We start from the raw sequence: 22,874 nt of genomic DNA, 5'->3' as shown, positions 1-22,874 counted from the left end.
CTCTCTCTTTGCTTAGAGGACCCCTTTCAAGATTTCTTGGAGGGCTGGTTTCGTGTTTGCAAATTCCTTTCGTTTTTGTTTGTCCTGGAAGCTTTTTATCTCTCCTTCTCTTTTCAGTGACAGCCTAGCTGGATATAGTATTCTTGGCTGCATATTTTTCTCGTTTAGTGCTCTGAAAATATCATGCCAGTCCTTTCTGGCCTGCCAGGTCTCTGTGGATAGGTCTGTTGCCAGTCTAATGTTTCTACCATTGTAGGTTACATATCTCTTCTCCCTAGCTGCTTTCAGGATTTTCTCTTTGTCTCTGAGACTTGTAAGTTTTACTATTAGATGTCTGGGTGTTGACCTATTTTTATTGATTTTGAGAGGGGTTCTCTGTGCCTCCTGGATTTTGATGCCTGTTTCCTTTCCCAAATTAGGGACGTTCTCTGCTGTAATTTGCTCTAATATACCTTCTGCCCCTCTCTCTCTTTCTTCTTCTTCTGGGATCCCAATTATTTTAATGTTGTTTCATCTGTGGTATCGCTTATGCCTCGAATTCTGCCCTCATGATCCAGCAGTTGTTTATCTCTCTTTTTCTCAGCTTTATTTTCCATCATTTGGTCTTCTATATCACTGAATCTCTCTTCTGCCTCATTTATCCTAGCAGTTAGCGCCCCCGTTTTTTATTGCACCTCATTAATAGCCTTTTTGATTTCGACTTGGTTAGATTTTAGTTCTTTTATTTCTCCAGACAGGATTTCTCTAATAACTTCCATGCTTTTTTCAAGCCCAGCTAGTATCTTTAAAATCATGATTCTGAACTCTAGGTCTGACATGGTACTAATGACTGTATTGAGTAGGTCCCTGGCAGTCTGTACTACCTCTTGTTCTTTTTGTTGAGGTGATTTTTTCCATCTTGTCATTTTGTCCAGAGGAGAATAGATGAATGAGAGAACAAAATGCTAACAGGGTAACAACGTCCCCAGAAATTATATTCTAAACAAATCAGACAAGACCTGAAACCGGGGAAAAAGAAAGGAAAGAAAGAAAAGAAAAAGATAAAGATAAAAACAAACAAAAACAGGAAAAAATTAAAAAAAGAGAATATGATCAAATATGATCAGGCTGGTGCATAGATCAGTGCCACACACTAGATTTTGGGTGTATTTTGCTCTGTTAGAAGAAGGTGCCTCCCAAAATTTTAAACGAAGAAAAACTTATATATGTACAAAAATAAGGGTTGATACGATGAAGGGATGGAATATGACTGTAAAGATGAAAATTATAAAAAATTTTATAAAGGATTGATAAGTTGTTTGAAAAAAGAAAGAAGAGGATTTAAATAAAAAAAGAAAAAAAGGGAGAGAATGTGATCAGGCAGGAGACTAGAACAAAGCCATACACTAGAGATTTAGGGTATATTTTGATCTGTTAGAAGAAAGTGTATCTCAAAATTTTAAAGAGAGAACAACTTATATATATATGTGTGTGTGTGTGTATATATATATATAATATATGTGTGTGTGTATATATATATGTATATATATATATATATATATATACATATGCCAAAAATAAGGGTAACTACTATGAAGGGATAGAATATGACTCTAACAATGAAAAATAAAAATGTTTTTTTAAAAAAAGGGATTGATAGGGGGCGCCTGCGTGGCTCAGTTGGTTAAGCAACTGCCTTTGGCTCAGGTCATGATCCTGGAGTCCTGGGATCGAGTCCCGCATCGGGCTCCCTGCTCGGCGGGGAGTCTGCTTCTCTCTCTCACCCTATCCCCTCTTCTGCTCTCTCTGTCTCTTTCTCAAATAAATAAAATAAAATCTTTTAAAAAAAGGGGATTGATAAGATGTCGGTTGAAAAAGGGAAAAAGAAAAATTCAAAAAAAAAAAAGTTAAAAAAAAATTAACTTTGAAAGACTAAAGAATCATGGTAAAAAAGCCATGGATTCTATGTGCAGTATTCCCCTAGCTCTGGAGTTCTGCTGTTCTCATTGATTGGTGAACTTGGTCTTAGCTGGCTGGCTGTTCTTGCTGATCTTCTGGGGGAGGGGCCTGTTGCCGTGGTTCCCAAACGTCTTTGCCGGAGGCGGAATTGCCCCGCCCTTGCCCGGTCTGGGCTAAGTAATCTGCTCCGGTTTGCTCTCGGGAGCTTTTGTTCCATGCAAGCTTTCCGTACAGCTTTGGAGGATGAGAGTGAAAATGGTGGCCTCCCAATCTCCGCCCAGGAGGAGCCGATAACTCGGGACCCGTTCCTCAGTGAGCCCCCAGAGAAAAGCAGTTAATCTCTCCCGTCTCCCCGGTCTCTGGCTGCACTCCGTGCTCACCCGGCCTGTGACCCAGCGTTTCTATCTCTGGCACCCGACTTGGTGTGGAGTCTCCAAACCCAGCAGATCCCTGCGATGCGCTTCTGCACCGCTCCCCCCGGGGGAGGAAGGGGAGTCTCCCCAGATCTGCCGCTTGTTGGGTCCCTGCTGGAGGAGCAGTGGCCCGACTGTGCGGCGGATCACGTTTATGGCCACCCCGAGCTGAGAACCCGCTCCTCAGCTCCGTTTCTGCAGCCAGCTTCCCCTCTCTGATACCTGGGAGCTCTGCCACACTCGGGCACCCCCGGTCTTTCTGTGACCCCGAGGGTCCTGAGAACACACTGTCCCACGAGGTTTCCACCCCCGCGTAGCCACTGGAGCGACGTCCCTCAGCAGAACCGACTTCTAAAAGTTCCGATTTTGTGCTCCTCGGCTCTATCACTTGCCAGAAGCGGGCCCCCGCTGTCTATCTTCCTGAATATCGCCTCGGATTCACTTCTCCGCACATCCTACCTTCCAGAAGGCGGTCGCTTTTCTGTTCAGAGAGTTGTTGCTATTCTTTTCTTCAATCTCCTGTTGAGTGCGTATGTGTTCAGAATGGTTTGATCCCTATCCAGCTGAATTCCTGAGACCAGACGAAATCCAGGTCTCCTACTCCTCCGCCATCTTGCTCCCTAACCACATTTCTCTTCTTTCTATAGTAAACTCTTAATAAATTTCAGTGAGAAAACCTCTATCTCATGTAAATGCATCCTTGGAATATTTTCTTTCATTACTTTATCATGTGATGAGAATAAAAGATGCCAGTATGTACAAGTGAACAGTATTCATTTTAATATATACTTTATATGTACTATATAGGTAATGTATAATTTGTATACATGTTGTATATTTATAACTTCTTTATACTAGCAGACATGCACCTTATGAAGAAAATGTTTTAACAGTGTATGTTTGCCTTGATAAACTTCATGTTTAAATAATCCACTAAACTCTTTTGCTTCTTAGTGTTTATAATTAAACACAGTTGTAATGAATTGTTGCAAAATAGAGCCATCTTTTCTTTTTGTATCAGAATAGAGTTGTGGTGTTAAAAATCAAGAGGATGATTTGCTTAGGTTTTTGAGGCCATGGACCAAAGATGCCATAGTCGTTGTGTCCAGATTATTAAGCACATTTATTTCAACTATTCATTTATTCAACCTATATTATAATTTTTAGAGAAACTAGATACAAGGCATTATTCTGATGATGGTGAAAGAAGCAGAAAGGCCTAGAAGAAAGGTGTATTTTGCCTGTATGTGTATCTATCTTGACCGGGAAAAAATGTTGCAAAGAGGCATGAGTAGTCAGGTCTGGACTTCATGTTCTTCCACATTTACTTTAGTTAAGTGTTTACTTGAGTTTCTATAGTTCTGAGTCTTTTAGAAGCATGTGTCCGTGCACCAGCTTCCAGATTAGCTATTGCAAGTGTTAACCAAACAGACTCTTTTTCCCATTCATGTGTTGACGCTTGCCTTATCTCTTTCTTCTAACTTCTTTGGTTTCTAAAAGAAAAATTATTTAGAGAGCTTGCCTCCTATAGTTGTAGCTGAAGAATTAAGGGAAATAGATTATTTAACAGTCAAGCCACAAACAGTAGAGAAAGTATTTACCATGATGTTTCCATATGGTTATTTCAAGTAATTTAACAATCTAGTGTAAAATGATCTTTACAGTAGTGGCCACAGAAATAGTTTAAATGAGAGAAATGCTAAAAAGCATCATTAGCTCTGACCACAGGAAGATGTGCTTTGAGTGTAACTGTTTTCTCTCCCCTCCCCCCGCAACCTCCATTTGCGCAGCATCCGCCTGGGAATTTTTCTTCGAAGATACCCCATAGCACGAGTTTTTGTAATTATATATATGGTAAGTAAATTTATTTGAAAAAATAATGCTACACTTGATTTTTAACAAGTTTTTTTCAGCTACTGATCATTTTGACTAAAAGTCCAGTAATTATTTTTGAAAGAAAATAGAACTCATTTCTGGTCATTAAAACTTTTTTTCCCTCAAGGATGCAAGTAGAGTTATAGTTATTACATCTAAAATATAAATTGCTCAAAGGCTTGTCCTACAATGAATTTACCTGTAATGCAGTTTAATAGTTCCCTCCACTTCTGAGGCCCTCTAATGACAAAAATGTGGTGCAAAACAATTGATTTCATTTTTATGTTGATGTAAAGTTTCTTTGATTATTTTTTTATTATTTTCGTGTGTTTTGCTTTATATTCTGAAAGGATCTCAAGGCTGATTTTCATTTTTTCCAATTTCTTAGCTCTAATACAATGGTCACCATGGACTGGGATACTGTTTCATGTGTCCTTTGACCGTAAAAAGTCTTCTAACTGTTCTGAGGACGTCTAGTTGAGTTCAGTTAAGACAAGCAGTCTTCCTGAAAAAGAAAAAAGCTTAGAAAGAAATTTCTCTGTGATCCACTAGAGGGAAGAGTTACTCCTTTGAATAAAAAGTTTTTTTAAGAAGTGAGGGATGGAGAGAGGAAAAGAAACAAATTGAACAGCATCAAGAATTTAGAATAGGCGCCACACAGGTGGATTCCCGGTTTTGGAGATGATAAAGAACACCTGCGCCATGTGTCATAGCGCTGCCGTGAGGGAGCTAGGGCACGTTCCTCACTGTAGGTCCTGTGCTAGACCCTAAATCAGCCTTTGAAGCCTGACATATTATTCCTGTCAGGAATGTCTTCCCATCATGGGAAGATGGGAAATCATGGCTAAACCCTTTTGCAAAAACACCCACCATGACTCTGTTCTAAAAAGCCTTTGCAACCAACCTTATGTATATCTAGCAATTTTAATCCTGGCATCTACTCTGCATTATAATCACCTGATCGGTGATTTATGTGTACCCATGCATGTTATGAATGTGCTAACGACTTTGATAATTCTCAACTGAGAATCGTATAGGTATCCAAACCGTTAGCCTCCATTGCACTTAGCTCGTTTGTTTGCATGTTTGTTTCTTCATTATTTATCCAGTGAACAGGTACTGGGCCCTTGCAAGGTTGCAGAGACCCAGTGCTAACCACAGGACTGCAAAGACAAGACACGATTCCCGCCCTCAGGGTACGACACAGCGGGCCTTTGGTGAAGATTGATTTATTGGCTAATCTGTAAATTGTTTTTTCTTTCTTTAGGCTTTGCTTCACCTATGGGTCATGATTGTTCTATTGACTTATACACCAGAAATGCACCATGACCAACCACATGGCAAATGAACTGAACCCAGTTACTTCAGTGATTGGTTGTCTTTTTTCACACTTGGGATCTGCAAAAGGACCTGTTGCCTGAAATTGCTGAGAATGGTGCACAAGGTTATTTCATCACTACAAGCTTTTAACTCGTTAAGTTATTATACAAGTACTCTGCTACCTAAATCTTCCTCTCATTTCCTTCAAATGGTAAGAATTTCTAAAACAGACAATAATTTAATAAGCTCAGCTCTGCTTTTTCTGAAGTCAGAGGTTCAGTGTATATTTGTGTACACATAGACCTGGGTTTGTTCACCTCTGTACAGACCATCCTATTTTAGGTGACACGCATTATGGGTTATAATCAGGGAAACTAATTGTATTTAGTGATACAAATAAAATGTTTTCTTTTTGATAATTCAGTCTGCTTTTATATTTATATTAGCTTTGCAAATATGGATTTACTTCTTACACGTTAAAGACTTGATTGGTATAAGTTTTCGTATAAACACATAAATAAAATTTACTGTGCCTTTTTCTTTTTTAAAGTAATAGTTTCTCATCCCCATTAAATAGGACCTTTCCAAACAAACTGTAGTGAGTAGAGCAGAAATCAGCAGTGGCGTCACGTGTAAGTGCTTCCTGGCACTTTGCCCCTGCTGCGTTGTGTGCACGTCTTCCACTGTACCACCTTCCTCTGCTTCCTACGCACCCATTCACTGTCCTCTTTCCTTTTCTCTAGCCTGTACCTGGGGTTAGCTCAAGACAACCCTGCCTGTAGCATCTAGGAATGAAATCTGTTTTGTCAACCTTTGCGCTTCTAAGACACTCCAGTGCAAAGACATTGCAGAGTTATTCTCTGAAAAGAGACGTTTTCTTTGCTTTAAGTTCAGTATAATGTCTCTTTTGGCTTTCCTTTTCCTCCACATGTCTGAATTCTTATTTTGTACTCTGATTACTGGTGGTCTTTCTTCACGTGTGATTTTAATACATGTAGATCTTGGGCAGGGGTGTAGTTCTTCCTTTGAGGAATGTTGTTGAAGACGTCTGCTGGTGCCCAACTGAAAACCTGACCAGAGTTTCTGTTCTTAATGACATCTGTACTATGACTTTAATTGACCTATACATTCTTTAAAAGTTTTGATACCCTAGGAAATGTATGTGTTTCTTATTTTTCATCAGAAAATGAAGTTTTGAAGGTCATCTGATGTAGGCTTGAGCTTTTTCTCAACTTAGCGTGAATGAAAAAGGCAGAAATGCCACATCAGCTAAAAGTAGAGATGAGAGATTAGGGGTAGAGACGCATTATTCAGTCTGCGAGTTTATGTCACTGTTCTTACTCGGGTGTGATGGCCTATCAGAGTGGAGCTGTGAGGCCAGGGTTGATCTCAAACAGGATAAAGTAAGAGTTTAGTCTTACTGATATCTTTTTGAGGTGATTTTTCCTCTCTTCTAATTTGGAAAAATTTCTGGAAAATGATTAAAACCAGGTTACGTAACTTAAAATGGAAAACAGCACATGCTTCATCATCGTGTCCTGCCCGACCTCCCATCTCTGCGTGTCCTGGCTTTTGTAGGGTGCCTTTAAATCTTTTTTCAGTCTTTGCACTCTCTTGGCTTTGGAAATAGTTTGACAAAGTGTTTCCAAGATTATTTTTCTACAGTTACTTTTTAACCGAGTTTCAGTTTCAGTATTCTTAGCCACTAACAACTGGGGAATTTTAAAAAGTGTTCCCTTTCATTTATCCTCAGATAGCACGAAACCTTAACCTAATTAAAACGATTGCATGAGAGCCAATCGTTTTCCTTTTCTCTCCAGTGTATTCATTTAAAGACATTATATATATATACACACATATATATATAATACATAGAGTGTATAATATACATACATTATATATATGTGTGTTAACATATATTATCAGAACTCTTATACTGCTTTGTATTCATACCTATCAATTAGAAAATAAGATTGTTTTATTATTATAAGAATATTTCTCTTTCTCTAAACTTTGTGCTTACCAAAAGCTACCATTTTGGTTGCTACAAAACAAAACCATCAAAGGAAAAGCATGGGTTTTGTAAACACATGTTAAACGGCCTGTTTGGTGGAGGAGGGGATATAGGCTGTCTGCGGCTGGGCAGTCCAGCCTCAGCTTAAGAAGCCTTAAGAATCCAACTCACCCTGTGGAGGCAAAAACCCAAACTACTCGAATATGCCTCACGGGGTGCTAGCTGTCTGTGGCAAGAGGCCGACTGTATTGGAAAAGGCCCGTATGGGCACCTTGGTAGGATGGAAGTAGAAGGAAAGAACTGTTAAAGCCAAAGGGCATAGTCAGGGACTGACGGCCTAAGGCAGGCTCTTTAGGCTGTGATTGGTCAGAGGAAAGAAATGATTGAGGAAAAATGTCCTAGTGGTTATGCTGAACATGTTTAACTAGTATTCCTATTAACTCTTTCCTGAGTGAGAAGAACACAGAATAAATGAACTTCACACTTCTAAGACTGAAACACACAAACACCTCAAAATAAGTAAGTTGTTTTTTTTCTTATAAGAACATGTCAGCGTCGAGTGTGTTACCTTCAGAAGCCTTATTCATAGAAGATGTCTCAAAGAAAAAAGTGAGTGGTCAAGTTTTAAGCTATAATCAGGCTACAGAGTAATTCAAATTATGAGTGCCTTGTGTGCTGGTCCCTTCTAGGAACTGGGAGTAGCAGGGAACAAGTCTCTGCCCTGGTGGGGCTTACCTTTAAGTGGGAAGGCAGACCAAACATATGCGTAACATGACGCTTGATAATAAATGCTGGGAAGAACAATGTGAAGGTAGAGAGGTAGGGGAAGGGACCGGGGAGTCCTCTGCGGAAGTGACCCTGGCACAGGGCCTGAGTGCAGGGGTGGGCCGTGCACAACCCATTGGGCTTCCTGGACATAGCTTACGTAAGGGCAAAGCGTCTGGAATGGAAGCAGGCTTGGTGAGGCCAAGGAGGCCAACGTGGCTGGAGCAGAAGGAGGGGAGAGAGCAGTGTGGCCAGTGTGGTAGCGACCTGTAGCCCGAGGTAAGGACTTGGAATGTGAAATCCTTTTGTTTCTCCTTAGTAACCGCCTCTGACCTTGAACCACCAATTCCTTTAAATTTCTTTTCTAAATGTTAAAACTTCAAAAAATCTGTATTTTAGAAATCCACAGGCTACAGTTGCTCCACATGCAAATGATGAATAGTATAGATTTCATTTTGTTGCGGTGAAGACAGGCTGAACCTGAGGCGGGTGACTACATTTTCTATGTAGTTACAAAGAATACCAGATCAGTGAATTTGTGCATTCCCCCATAACTTCTCGGTCTCCACATTCACTGTTAACTCTTCATGTTTGTTCAAGTCAAGAACAAACAAAAATGAAATGAAATCCAAGAGTACAGCTGAAGACAAACGTTCCCCAGTTTGACTGACCAAGCGCAGGATGACTCACTTCCTGGCACCACCGCTGTCGCACGGTCAGACCTCAGAAACCCCAATGTCTTTGGACATCTCTGATCCCCAGAGGGCGAGGACTGCCCATTTTTATCTGCTGTTGTATCCTCGGTGCCTAGACCAATTCCTGGCCCATCACTGGCCTTGAGTTGATGTTCACTGAACTTCACTGGCTACATCAGGCAGAGCACCAAGCTCCTGCACGTTTCCTCTAGTGCTCCAAGACCTTCGCTCAGCATCTGTCCCGTTCATGCAGTGCGTCTGGTTCCTAAAACCAGACCAAAGAAGAGCAACTAACTAGCTGGGTACGTTGACAGTGCTGAGGGCTCAGACTGGGCAGATTGCCAGGGCTTCCCCAAAAGGAGAAAGTCCATAAGTATTTAAAATACAAAACCAAAAGGTGACCCGGGGATACTGCTGGTCCTAGCTGCGCATAGTAAAGAGCTTTAATCATCAGGGAAATTTCAGTCATGCTTAATGGACCTTCCCAAAAGACAGTGGAGAAGACTTCTGAAAGCAGAAAGATACTCAGGTTCAATTTTTGGAAGCTCACCAAGGGGGGTGAAAATCGGTTCTTAGGAGGGCAAAAATACTGTTTGCATATGTAAAGCCCAGGTGTGCATGCCGTGCATACCAGGCAACCTGGCACTGAGATTTCATGGAGGGGAGTGACGAGGACAGAAAAGGCTGGGAGACACGGGGCTGGACCATAAGGCAGAGACCCAGCTCCCGCCCTTGTGGAGCCTGCACCCCAACAAGGGAAACTGATGCACATCGGAGCCATGCATGGTCTGGTCCTCACCACCTCTGAGCTTCAAGCCCCATCACACATCTTATTCTGCCCTCCGGTCTCTTGGGACCGTTTCAGTTCAATCCTCCCCAATTATTCACAGTCCCTTCCCTTGAGAGGATTTTACTTCCTGTCCCACCGATGTCAGTCCTGGCCTTATAAACTGACTTCTTTGGCTGGTGAAATGTGAGTGGAGGGGATATGTGTCATCCCAAAGCAGGAGCTTTGAGCATCATCATGTGGTTTTGCCCCTCCTTGTTCCTCTGCCGTGAGCCCAGCATGTCCCCGATAGGCGCTGCTCTTTCAGCCTAGGTCCTAGAATGATGACATGGAGCACAGTCAGACATGGAGTGTGTCCACGGGGGACATGTAGCTTAAATGAGCAGTAAGTCTTCGCTTCTGTGGGACCCTGAGACTTGGGAGGTTGGTTGTTGGGGAACATAACCTAGTGATTGCTGACATGTACCCACCAATGCACCATGCCTCCTCTCCATCTCCAGACCTCCCCTGTGCTTACGACACTTGCCTTCCTACTCCCTGTCCCTCCTGCCATCAGCTTAAATGCCACTTTCTCTACGAAGTCTAAACACCTCCCTCCCTCTCCCTTCCAAAAAAGAAAAGAGATGGAGGTTGGTTGCCTATAGTGGGCAGGATAATGGCCCCCCAAAGATGCCCATGTCCTAATCCCTGAAACCTGTGAATACGTTATGGCAAAGGGGACATTGCAGACTCAAGTAAGTTAAGGATCATGACACGGGGGGATTATCTTAAATTACGCAGCAATCCTACATCGGGCCTTAGAAGATGGAAAGAGAAGGCAGAAGAGTCGGACGGAGATGTGGTGGCAGAAGCAGGAGTCAGAGGAGTTTAGTTGCTGGCTTTGCAGATAGGGAAAGAGCCATGAGCCGAGGAACGCAAGCGACCTCTCCAAGCCGGAGAAGCAAGGAAACGGAGTCTCCCCTCGAGACTGCACAGAGCAATGCAGCTCTGCCAAGGCCTTGATATTAGCCCAGTGAGACCCCTTTCAGACTTCTGACCTCCGGAACTGTAAAAAGTCATTTGTATGTTTTAAGTCACTACATTTGTGGTCATTTGTTACAGTGGCAGCAGACATCCATGGTCCCCCCCCACCACCACCCGCGACGGTTACGAGCTCCCGTAGCACACTGCAGTTCCTACTCATCACACTGGTGCGGAACGGAGCTGCCTCTTCACTTTCCATCACTCTAGCTGAACTCCACGCTTGGTACACCTGTCTTGTGTCAGTGGTGTCTTCAGAGCCTTGGAGGGTGCGTGGCCGATTTCCAGAACGGGTGCAATTTCAGAAACTAGGACAAAGGAGGAACAGTGATGTATGACAACGAAGAAATACAAAGCTAAGAATTGGATGCTGTTACTTTCCGGCTTGCTTACCTGGCTGTGGCCAAGCCACTAAACATCTCTGACTTCAGTTCCCACATCTTTAAGAATGGAGACACGGGAAAGAATCATACAGAATTTCCCCATAGGTAAAAAGAGCATTTCCTAAGTTGAAGATGTATTCAAATGTTAGTTTTTTTGGTTGGGCGGTGTGTTTGTTTTAAAGTTGGGATGGACTGAGAAAGTGGGAAACAACCCTGCCGACAACCAGTTGACCATGTTTCCTAGAGCAAGATGGTGACAAGGCCACTCTTGGGAGCACAAAAATGACTAAACCTCCCCTCTTCAGACAAGCACTGTTCCTCTCTGAGCCATTGCTTCTGTATCACATACTAACTCAAACCCCATTTTAACTCCCCTTCTAGACAATCACTGAGCTACTCAGTCACCAAATCACCCCTGCTTCTTGAGACCATCCAAACCCAGAACTGCTCTGATTCTTTCATGCCCTCACCATCATCCAACACAAGCCCAAGCCCTTGAGAAGCCCCTCTCATCTCCCCTATGGATGGGCTCCTGAGCCATATTCTCCCTTGTTGCAGCAAACTTAGCCCCAACTTTGGGTGTTTGTGTTTTATTGGTTTTGACCACAGGGGTGGTCTGGTCAGTTGGCTCTGATAGAAGGTCCTCCATATTCAATTCTCTCATTCTACCTTCAAGCAAATGAGTTCGGAGACCTGTCAAAAGGTCCTCCAAGTAGTTACAAACATAAGATCAAATAGAATCTTTTGCTTGTTTGTTTTCATACAGCCATGGGGTTAAACTCTTTGGTCACTGAACATGTCCCCTTACCAAATCTGTCTGGTACCGAGTCTTCCATTTCCCATCTTGGCTAGAACCTTCCAAGAGCTTTTAGTTGCTAGAGAAAATCTGCCATATTTTTTCAAATAACACTTAGTCCTGGGGCAAAGCCAGATATGTTCTGATGAGAGTTAATTGTTCTTTATCAGTGTGAGAGGAAGCAGGTGTGTGTTCCCTGCTGCCATCTGATTTATTTCTCCGAGCTCCAGGAGCAGACACTCCATCAGCCACCTAAGCAGGAAATTGCCTTTCAGCAAAAGGTAAACAAAGAGGGTTTGCATTATTTTTAACTGTAAAATTGGATCTAAAAACCATTCAAATCACTTGGGCTTTTCCCCCTGATCATTAGAATAATATTCCTTTAATAGTGAGAAACAGAAAACTATAAAGAAGAAAACATCATTCACCCATAGGCCCACCACTCTAAACTAATAAGTCTTCACAGTTTGGCCTGTTTCCTTCCAGTCTTTCCCCCCACCCCTTGTGTATATGCAGAAAGATCCAGAAGTGGAGAAAGAGTGCGTATAGTTGAAATCATTGTTTTCAATGAATCCGTGCTCATTGCAAAAACCCCAAGCACCAATGTATACAGAACATTCTGGTGTCCTTTCAGCACCTCCCCATCCAGCCCCTTTCCAGTGACAACCACTGTGAAATTTGGAAGAAATGGGTTAATACACATGATGCTTTAGTGCTCTTAAATAGTAAATAACTGTTTAATGGTATGTGGCACTTGTTAAGTGGATTCTCCTCACCCCCTTTGTGGCAGACTCTAAGCTGATCTCCAGTGATTTCTCACCTCCTGCTGCCTATGGTTTTGGGTAATCCCTTCCTCACAAGTGCAGGTGGGACTCATGACTTGCTTCTAACCAATAGAATATGGCAAAGGTGATGGGTTGTCACCCTCTTGATTTGGTTACATTACATGGCAAAAGTGATAGGATGTCAGCCTTGTGATTACATTACATTATATAAGAGTCTGTTTTAGCAGGCTGGATTCTCCTTCTTGGTGATGAAATGAGTGGCTGTGCCTGTTGGGAAGCCCACAAGTGACTGTGGGCAATGTCCAGCCAACAGCCAGCAAAAACCCGGGTCCCCCAGTGGTACAACCTCAAGGAAATGAATTCTGACAGCAAGCTGAAGGAGATTGGAAGTACATTCTTCCCCCAGGCAAGTCTCCAGATGAGACCATAACCCTGGCCAACATCTCAACTGTAGCTTTGTAAGACCCAGAACAGAGCACCCCACTAAACTGTGCCCAGACTCCTAACCCACAGAAATTGTGAGACAATGAGCGTGTGTTGTTTTAAGCCACTAGACTTGTGGTAATTGGTTATATTGGGATAGAAAGCTAGTACACTTTTCTATGCATTTCCATACTGTAGTGGTCGGGACTCCTTGGGTGCAAGCAACAGACACCAGCTCAAACTGGTATAAGCAACAAGGAAATCAACAGGTTTGCCTAACTTCAGGCACATTTAAATCCAGGTACTCAGACACTGTAAACTGGTATCTTTTTAGTTCTTCTTTAGTGTCAGCTTGATTCACAGGAAGCTACTCCCCATACAAAGATCACAACACATCCCATCAGCTGGACAACCTCTATGAAAAAGAGTACTCCTTTTACCATATAGGTCCAGCAAAAGCCCTGGGGTTGATGTCCATTGGCTCTGGTTGGACTAACTGAAGACGTGTGCCCACCGATCCCCAGGGATAGATGGCTGTGGTTTATAGGCCCACATCCAAACCTCATGAACCAAGAGAGGGAGGGGTGAGCTCCAAAAGTAAATAAGGGTGCTGCTAGTTGAAGCAGGTGGAATGGAAGCTGAATGATAAAAGTAACGACCGTTCACCGTGGGTACCTGCATATTTGTATATGTACATGTCTATGCAACTTTATATAATACTTTGATGTCCCAACAGTATCTAACAATATTGTCATAAATACCTGCCGTGCAATTTTTGCCAATGTTGCTAAAAATCAGCACAGAACATGTTAAACTCACAGGTAAGTTGAAGAAGTAACACAATGAATATCCACATGCCCTTCACCAAGATCCCCTCACTGTTAACACTTTGTCCCACCTGTTACCTGTTTTTGTTCTGAACGACAAAGTAAATTGCAGACCTCACGACACTTCATCCCGGGGTATCTCAGCTGGGATCCAGGAAGAAAGTGTCCTATTTAACAATACCATTAACACATCCAAGAAACTTAACATTGTGCAAAGATATTCCCTAATATCCAGTTCCTGTTCACATTTTTCTGAGTCCAGAAAATGTTCTTTGTAAGCTGTTTTGTAAGTTTTTTTCTGATCCAGGATCCAATCCAAGATTGCACCAGATTAACCTATCTCTTCAATCCCTTTAATCTAAAACAGCTCTCCCCTCCCCTTCATTTGTCCTTTGTGCACTGATTACATATATGTATATATATATATATTTTGTTTTTGGTGCACTGATATTTTGAAGAGTATGGGCCAGTTACCTTTAGTATGGATTTGTCTGTTTCCTCATGATTGGATTCAGGTTTAATATTTTGCGGAAGAATACTATATCGGTGGTGTTATGTCATTGAGGAGGCACGCAATGTTGGTGATGCTATATTTGATCACTTGGTTAAAATGGTTCCTCTCCATCATAAAGACATATTTCCCCCCTTTTTTGGTAATAACTGTTTTGTGAGGTGGTACCTTGAGACCATGGAAATGTCCTATCCCCCAACAGTGGTTTTTAATTAAACGTACTGACAATCCTTGTCTGAATTTTTATATTGGTAATTGCAGAATGGTGATTTTTCTCAATCTCTCATCCTTTTTCTGCCATTGTTAGCTGGCCATTTTATTTCCCTCCACTTCTCTTTTTTAATCTGATCACTATGTACTTATGGATTCTTTTTGTTTTTCATTCAGTGTGATAAAATCCACTCTCATCACTCTACCTGTTGGTATTTAGATTGCCCCAGACTTGGCTGGCGGGAGCCCCTCTCAGCCAGCTCCCATGTCCTGTCCACCTGCCCTCGTTCATTTTGGAGCACTTCTTTGCTTTGTGGCACACCAAGATATGCCAGTCTAACCTGGGACTTTCCCTGCCCTGGATCTGTAACCAGCCATTTCTGCAAAAATCCCCTTGGTTCTTTTCAATGGATAGGATTTAGAAGCAACAATCTCAACATAAGGATCTTCCATAACAATTTTTTAAATTGCTAACCACCATTTTAAATTGCTTCATTAGCTTTCCACTGGGTGGTTGGACTACAACTTAACCGTTCTGTTCATTCTGGGTGTTTTGGAGAGAAAGAATCCTTTCACCACTCAAAATAACATAGTGATGGAAAGCTCTGTGTGTGTATATATATTTGAGTTGAGAATGAGTGGCTGAGAATATATCCTAGAGTGGAATTACTAGGTAAAAGGGTAGAGACACTTTTCAGACTCTCTCTGCAAGTTGGCTGATTGCCCACCAGAGAGTGTCAGCTTACCCACCCACCAGATGTGAATCCAATTCCTGGTGCACTCTCACCAGCAATGTTAGAATAAAAAAGACAGATGGGGCGCCTGGGTGGCTCAGTCGGTTAAGCGTCTGCCTTTGGCTCAGGTCATGATCCCGGGGTCCTGGGATCAAACCCCGCGTCAGGCTCTACACACAGTGCTGAGTCTGCTTGTCCCTCTCCCTCTGCTCTTCCTCTCTCTCTCTCACTATTTCAAATAAAAACAAATCTTTAAAAAAAAAAAAAGAGAGAGAACAGTTCTAGAAGTCCAACAGAGAGCACGGTATCTCATTGGTTGAGCATTTGTTTCTTTGATTATTGGTCAGGTTGAGTATAGTCAGAAAGAACATTTTTCATATTTATTATTTGAATGTGTTTTATAAAATCAGGTCATGTTAGCAGGAAGACTCAGGAAAAGAGCAACCAAGTGAATGCTGTTGATGTTCTTGTCACGTTGCAAAAGGCAGGGCAGGGAATCATGAATCACTGGGCCCAGTTTTTACAATCGAAGTGGCTTTGAAGGAAAAACGACAAGCTAGTGAGGTGTGACTCTAAAGGAAGAAGGCTGAGGACACAGTGACAGCCCCCAGGCGCCACGCCCCGTACTAAGGGGTAGATGTGAATATCATTTAGTCCTTATAATCTCCCAACAGGTAGGCACCATTGGTGGAGAGGACAAGTATCCTGACCAAGGTCGCATCACCGCTAGTAATGGAGCCGGGACGGGAACCAGGCAGTCGGGGCGCAGGGCCACCCTGTTACCCACCATTCCATTGCCTTCCCGCCATGACACTGGGAGCATGAGGCCTGGGTATGTGGCTGGTGTGCGTCACACTCTCTGTAGGTCTCAGCTACTTTAGCTTTTTGTTTTATTTATTTTTTTAAAAGATTTTGTTTATTTGAGAGAGAGAGCATGTGAGAGAGAGAGAGGGAGAACACATGAACAGAGGGAGGGGAAGAAGGAGAGGGAGAAGCAGACTCCCCGATGAGCAGGGACCCCGATGCCGGGCTCCATCCCAGGACCCTGGGATCACGACCTGAGCCGAAGGCAGATGCTTCACTGACTGAGCCACCCAGGCGCCCCAACTTTTTGTTTTCTTAACAAACGAACGTGGGACCAAGATGAAACAATGCTTGGGATTTCTTTGGAGAGAGAAAAAACACGACACAAGTTCAAGGTTAGAATAAAATATATGATGACGACCATTCCTCCAACCATTCCTCCAGTGAGTCGTGGAAATGTTTGAGCTTGCAACTCAGACCTGGCTCTGCCAATTGCCGGGCAAGTGATCGGGACTCTCCGAGCCTCTGTCTCCTCATCCATCAAGTGCAGCCCCAGCTTCCACAGTGACTGCGGGGATTAGATGAGTGTGCAATGGCGTCTGGTTCTGCCTGGCATACAGCCAGCACTGGACAAATGCAAGCTCCCTTCCTCAGTATCTCTGCCTGTTCCCTGGGAAAATCCCGGAGGTCTGGAAGGAAGAATTGGAGCAGCTTTGCCAGACCACCTGATGGGAAGAGGGCATTGCTGCAAGCTCTCTTTCCCCGCTCATCCTATGTGGATTGCTCTTTCCTGCCAAGGCTTAATTAAATCCTGGAGCAGCAAGCACAGATAATTAACGGTGAGGCTCGTTAGGCGTGACTTTGGTTAACGTCTATGACTGTGGAAGATTCTGGTCACAGGCAATTAGTATTAACGTGTAATTAGGATGCTCAGTTGGCAGGAAGTGGGGGAGCAGCTTGCCTGTTCGGGCAGCAGATGGAGGGCTGGGGCTTGCCCAGGCATAGTGGGCCGGATGTAGGCCAGACGGGGACAGGAGTCCTGCAAGGGACTGTGGCCCAGCCACCCTGGGCACGTGGAGGTCACACGGCAGCTCGAGCCCTGAGTGGCTCTGCCTTTAGATGGCAACTTTCAGCTCAGGGAGTCAACATCAGAAGCCTGGATGGGGCATATTTCAACTCTGAATTACAATAAAATGGAAAAGCAGATTATTAAAATTGTTACACTGTATTTATTTAAGTTCTAAATAGGTAATATATTCACGTGGTTCTACCATCAAAACACATGAAAAGACAAACTGAAGTTTTCCTCTCCCCCACCCCCTGACTCCCATCTGCTGAGTCCCCCACCTGTCCCCACGCAAGGGTAGACAAGGAACTGCTGTCACCAGGTTCTGTGGGGCCTTTCCAGAAGCTGTGTTCTGCACATGCAAGCAAATCCAAATATGTACTCTGTCTCCCACTTCAAAAAAAACCACAGATGTTAGCATATACATGTTGACCTTTAAACAACATGGGTTTGAAATGTGCGCGTCTGCTTATACATGGATTTTTTTCGATAAATACAGTACTACAAATGTGTTTATTATTTTCTTAATAACATCTAGGTTACTTTATTATAAGAATACAGTATATAATACATGTAACATCCAAAGTATGCGTTAATTGACTGTTCATTATCAGCAAGGCTTCTGGTCAACAGTAGGCTATTAGTAGTTAGGTTTTTGAGGAGTCAAAAGTTATACATGCATTCTTGACCACATGGGGGCGGGGTCAGCTTCCCTAATCCCCGTGTTTTTCAAGGGTCAAGTGCACTGTTTTAATTCTTGCCTTTCTTTCCCCCCAAATAATAAAGCATTTCTTTAAGGCACTGAAACTCTTCTGGATCATACTATCATGGTGGATGCATGTCATTTTACATTTGTCCAAACCACAGAGTGGACACCACCAAGAGTGAATCCTAATGTGAACGCTGGGCTTCGGCGACGACCTGCCAATGTAGGTTCATCAACTGTAATCAGCGTACCACTCTGCGGAGGTGTTGATAGTGGGGGTGGCTGTGCATGTGGGGGGAGGGCATCTGTGGGAAATCTCTGTATCTTTGGCTCAATTTTGCTATGAACCTAAAATGGCTCTAAAAAATAAAATCTAAAAAATAATAAAAATAAAAAATAAGTCTAGGTCGCCTGGGTGGCTCAGTCAGTTAAGCGTCTGCCTTCAGCTCAGGTCATGATCCCAGGGTCCTGGGATAAAGCCCCGCTTCGGGCTCCCTGCTCAGCAGGGAGCCTGCTTCTCCCTCTGCCGGCGGCTCCCCCTGCTTGTGCTCTGTCCCTCTCTCTCGCAGATACATAAATAAAATCTTAAGAAAAAAAAAAAGGAAGTCATGACCTTTGGGAGCCACTGACCAGATGACCCCTTTGGGGCTCTTAAAAGAAATTTAAAACAAAAACAGAAAAGAGCAAGTGTTGACAAGGATGTGGAGAAATCAGAAGGATTAACACAGTTGCTGGGAATGTAACCGGTGTAACCACTATGGCAAACAGGATGGAGGTTCCTCCAGAAATTAAAAATCTGATCTAGCAGTCCCACTTCTGGGCATACACGCGAAAGAATTAAAAGCAGGGACTCAAGCAGATATTGTCCATATGTTCATTGCTATTTATTCATAGCAGCATTATTCACAATAGCTAAGAGGTAAGGGTCCACCCAAATGTTCACCGTCAAATGAATGGATAAGCAAAATGCCCTGTATCCATATACAAGAGAATATTATCCAGCCTTAAAAAGGAACAACATGAATGAATCTTGAGGATGTGACGCTAAGTGAAATAAGCCAGTCACAAAATCAAATACTGTGTGATTCCACTTCTATGTGGTGTCTAAGGTAATCAAACTCATAGAGACAGAGAGTAGATTGGTAGTTTCCAGGGGCTAGGGAGCAGGAGGAATGGGGAGCTGTTGTTCAGTGGGTGGAGTTTTAGATCTGCAGGATGAAAAGGTTCTGGAGATTTTCTCACAACAATGAACATATACTTAACACTATCGAACTGTACACTTAAAAATTAAGATGGTAACTTTTATGTTTTTTTAAGACTTTATCTTTAAGTAATCTCTACACCCAACATGGGGCTCAAAGTTACAACTCCAATTTCAAGAGTCCCAAGCTCCACCGACAGAGCCAGCCAGGTGCCCCAAATGTTATGGGTTTTTTAATCACAATTAAAAATGCACTAAAAAAAAAAAAAAGAAGAAGAAGGAAACCTCTGGGATATCTTAAAGATGCTCAAACTCTCTGACTTAGCAACTCCACTTCTTAGCAAGTGGGGGCTAAACCTACACAATTATTTAAGCACCAACAGCTCAAGATAGACTTACTAACATCAGCACAAAATTGAAAACCATAACAAGTTGAGACACAGAGGCATGATTAGGAAATTGTGACACCCCCAGTCAAGGGGAAATACTGCAGACTCTTCGAACAATGCACAAGAAAAGATGCTTGTAGACCACTTGCAACGTGAAGAGAGCTAATTTATAATTAATGGGGGAAAAGAGGAATAAAAATGTTATGCACCATGCTATGTCAAACCTAAAAAGACGTCTGTACACACACACACACACGCAGCACACGCACACACACACGCACACACACACACACACACAGTGGAATGCTAACAGAGTGGTTTCCAGGCATAGGATGACATGGGGATTGTTTTTCTCCCTTCTCTCTTGGTTTTTCGCCATTTCCGAAAGTCAGCATACAATTTTTTTTTATCACGAAAAATTCATTTGGGGATAAACAAACGGGGGTGCATCCAGACAGCAGAATAGTATCCGGGGCTAAAAGGAAATGAGCTCTCGTGCCACCAGGACCCTTAAATGCGTGTGTTGAGTTGCAGAAGCCACTCTGAAAAAGTTACACACTGTACAATTGCAATTATATGCCTTTCTGGAAAAGGCAAAATCCCAGGGATGGTGAAAAGTTTCATGGTTGCCAGGGGATAGGCAAGATGAGGGGAATGACTAGGTGGGGCCCAGGCAAGGTGTAGGGCAGCGAAACTAGTCTTTGTGATGTGTCACGAGGGCTACAGGTCCTTCCATGTTTGTCCAAACACACGGGTTGTGTGAACCCCAGGAGTGATTCACCAGCAGACGCGAACCTTATGCGGGGCCGGAGGCGGGGAGGGCCAGCCACTGTTTTGTGGGCGCAGAGTTTCGATTTGGGAGTTAGACGGTAGTGATGGTGGCCCAGCAGTGTGAAAAGTCCTTGGTGCCTCTTCGCTGCACACTTAAAAATGGTTAAAATGGTAAATTCTGTGTGATGTGTGTTTTACCACAATGACAAGAAAAGAAACTGTAAACAGTGGGCTTCGGGTACAAATGAGGTCACAACAGTGGCTCATGGATCATCCCAAATGGACCCCAGTGACGTGAAGTGTTACTGGGGGAGACTCTGGGAGACGGTGGAGGCCGGAGCTCTGTGGGAGCCCCTGTACTCTCTGCTCAGTTCTCTGCAAATTAAAATTGCTCTAAAGAATGAAGTTTTAATTTTTTAAAAGGCCTCACTTTGCTTTTCATGAAAAACAAAGCCTGGGATTTGTCAACAACCACCTTGCAAGCAGCAAAAACCACAGGCTGTGTGTCTTCCCAACAGATCTGGGCAGGCCCTTGTGCTGGGGAGAGGTCAGCTTGGACTCATCCCTTGGTTCAGAGAGGTGACAAGTCTCTGCCAATTTAGAGCAGATGTTTATCATTCTGTGGGGACAGTCCGCTCTTCTAGGGACGCTCACCGGACAGGGAGCACTTACAAGTCTTGCTTTCTCCTAGGGCAGGTCCATTAGGCAGGGTGAGAACAAGGCTCAGGAGGGTTCCTGGCTATCAGGCATGGGGGTGTAGGCATTGATGCAATGAAAGCCAGGTTCCCCTGGGCCTCAGATTCCAGCCTCAGGATCTCAGACTCCTCATCTTCCAGGGGACAATAATCTTCATCTGCTCCCCACCCCTGCCAAAGCTCCCTGGGTCCATAGCATGCTTGAAGGGGCGCTGAAGGCATAGCTCTGTGCTAGACACCACACACACCCTCACCCTCCCCACAGGGGAGAAACCAGGGGCCACCGAGAGGTCCAATGACTTGCCTCAAATTGCAGCCCCTCCCACCTCCTTGCCACTGGGATTTGGGAATACTGATACACTGTGAAGTTTGGTTGGAGTAATTTCCATAACCTTGACCCTTTTCCCAGAGAGATCCTGTATCCAAGGGCCCTGAGATGAAAGCAACTTTTTTCCAGTTTGTATTTACTGTTTTATTTATTTATTTTTAAGATTAAAAAAAAAGATTTTATTTACTTAGGAGAGAGAACGTGCACGCACGAGCAGGGGGGAGGGGCAGAGGGAGAGGGAGTAGCCGACTCCCGACTGAGCAGGGAGCCCAATGCGGAACTCGATCCCAGGACCCGGAGATCATGACCTGAGCTGAAGGCAGGCACTTAACTGACAGAGCCACCCAGGCGCCCTGTATTTACTGTTTTAAATAATTGTATTTATTGTTCGGAATAATTCACAATTGTTTTTAAATAATTACATGTATTGTTTTAAATAATTTACGGAAAACTGATCGATGTTCAATGTAGAACATTTAGACTGTACAGACAGATAGAAGAAAATGAAGGTCACCTATATTCCCCCCACCTAGAAATACCGTTATGGACATTTTGAAGTACATCTTCTGGCCCCTTTTACTACAGCTATTAATTCATTCACTAAACTCTGACTACTGCTTACCGGGTGTTGGGCATTGTCCCAGGCACAGGGAATACAATAATAAATACGACTTGATTCCTGACCTCAAGGAGCTTTACATGGAGACACACACCCATAGGCTCACACACTCACACTGACACACACACACTCGGGGTTTGGTTTGGTTTTGACTGTTACCCAACATAATGATTGCACTAAACATAATATCTTGGAACCTTTTTTTCCCACTTAACGTGTTGCGAACACCTCTCCTCGTGATTACATAGTGTTTCACAGGATCATCTAAGTGACTACAAAGCTTTCCATTCTGTGAATGTACATCGTTTGGTTCACCAGTTGTTGAACACTTAAGGCTTCAGTAAAAATCTTTGTACTTTGATCTTCATACACACCTATGCTTATGTTTTGGGGCTTACTGCCTGGAAGCAGAAGGTCTGGGTCAAAAGTTGTGCTCTTTCTCGCTTAATCCTCCAGATTACACATGCTGGTTTGCTCTCCCTAGGGCAGGACAAGAGTTTCCATGTCCCCGCTCCCTGCAGCACTGAGCATTGTAAGCTTTTTTTTTTTTCCACTTAAAAAAAAAAACAACAACTTTTTGATATACAGGCTTTCCCCCACGCTATCTGAAAGTGGGGCGTGGCTATGCAACCTTCCGTAAGTTGAAATGGCGTAAAGCAGAGAAACAAAAATTTGTTTACCAAAAAATTGTTTGAGGCTCTGCGACCAGCATGGAGTCTGCTTGGAATTCTCTCTCTCTCTCCCTCTGCCCTTCCCGCTCGTTTTCGCTCTCTCTCTCTAAAATAAATAAGTAAATCTT

General features: G+C 43.3%; 1 protein-coding gene and 1 long non-coding RNA gene across 5 annotated transcripts in view; both read left to right on the top strand.

Moving 5' to 3' along the window:
* Positions 1-5,965, top strand: part of GOLGA5 (golgin A5) — a 41,108-nt gene extending 35,143 nt beyond the window's left edge. For both annotated transcript variants that reach the window (XM_028101265.2, XM_028101275.2), the window contains exons 12-13: positions 4,142-4,205; positions 5,494-5,965. In XM_028101265.2, the coding sequence (XP_027957066.1) occupies positions 4,142-4,205; positions 5,494-5,574 (145 nt within the window). In that variant the 3' untranslated portion in view covers positions 5,575-5,965. The remainder of the gene's footprint in view (positions 1-4,141; positions 4,206-5,493) is intronic.
* A 1,953-nt stretch (positions 5,966-7,918) lies between these two features.
* On the top strand, positions 7,919-18,421 carry LOC114212485 (uncharacterized). Of its 3 annotated transcripts, none has more exons than XR_015768470.1 (4): positions 7,919-9,322; positions 10,115-11,315; positions 12,177-12,287; positions 16,171-18,421. It is a non-coding gene; the product is annotated as an uncharacterized LOC114212485 (long non-coding RNA). The 3 variants fall into 3 exon arrangements; XR_015768471.1 differs by having other exon boundaries at positions 7,919-11,315; positions 16,171-17,139; positions 18,153-18,421; XR_003610184.2 differs by having other exon boundaries at positions 7,919-11,315.
* Positions 18,422-22,874: the final 4,453 nt, after the last annotated feature.

This window comes from Eumetopias jubatus, unplaced genomic scaffold (assembly GCF_037043125.1).
Source record: "Eumetopias jubatus isolate StellerSeaLion01/CBP00866 unplaced genomic scaffold, mEumJub1_p1.0 scaffold_7, whole genome shotgun sequence".
NCBI classification, from domain to species: Eukaryota; Metazoa; Chordata; class Mammalia; order Carnivora; family Otariidae; genus Eumetopias; species Eumetopias jubatus.
Note: the sequence above shows the minus strand (reverse complement) of the source record. Positions and strands in the feature narration are given on the sequence as shown.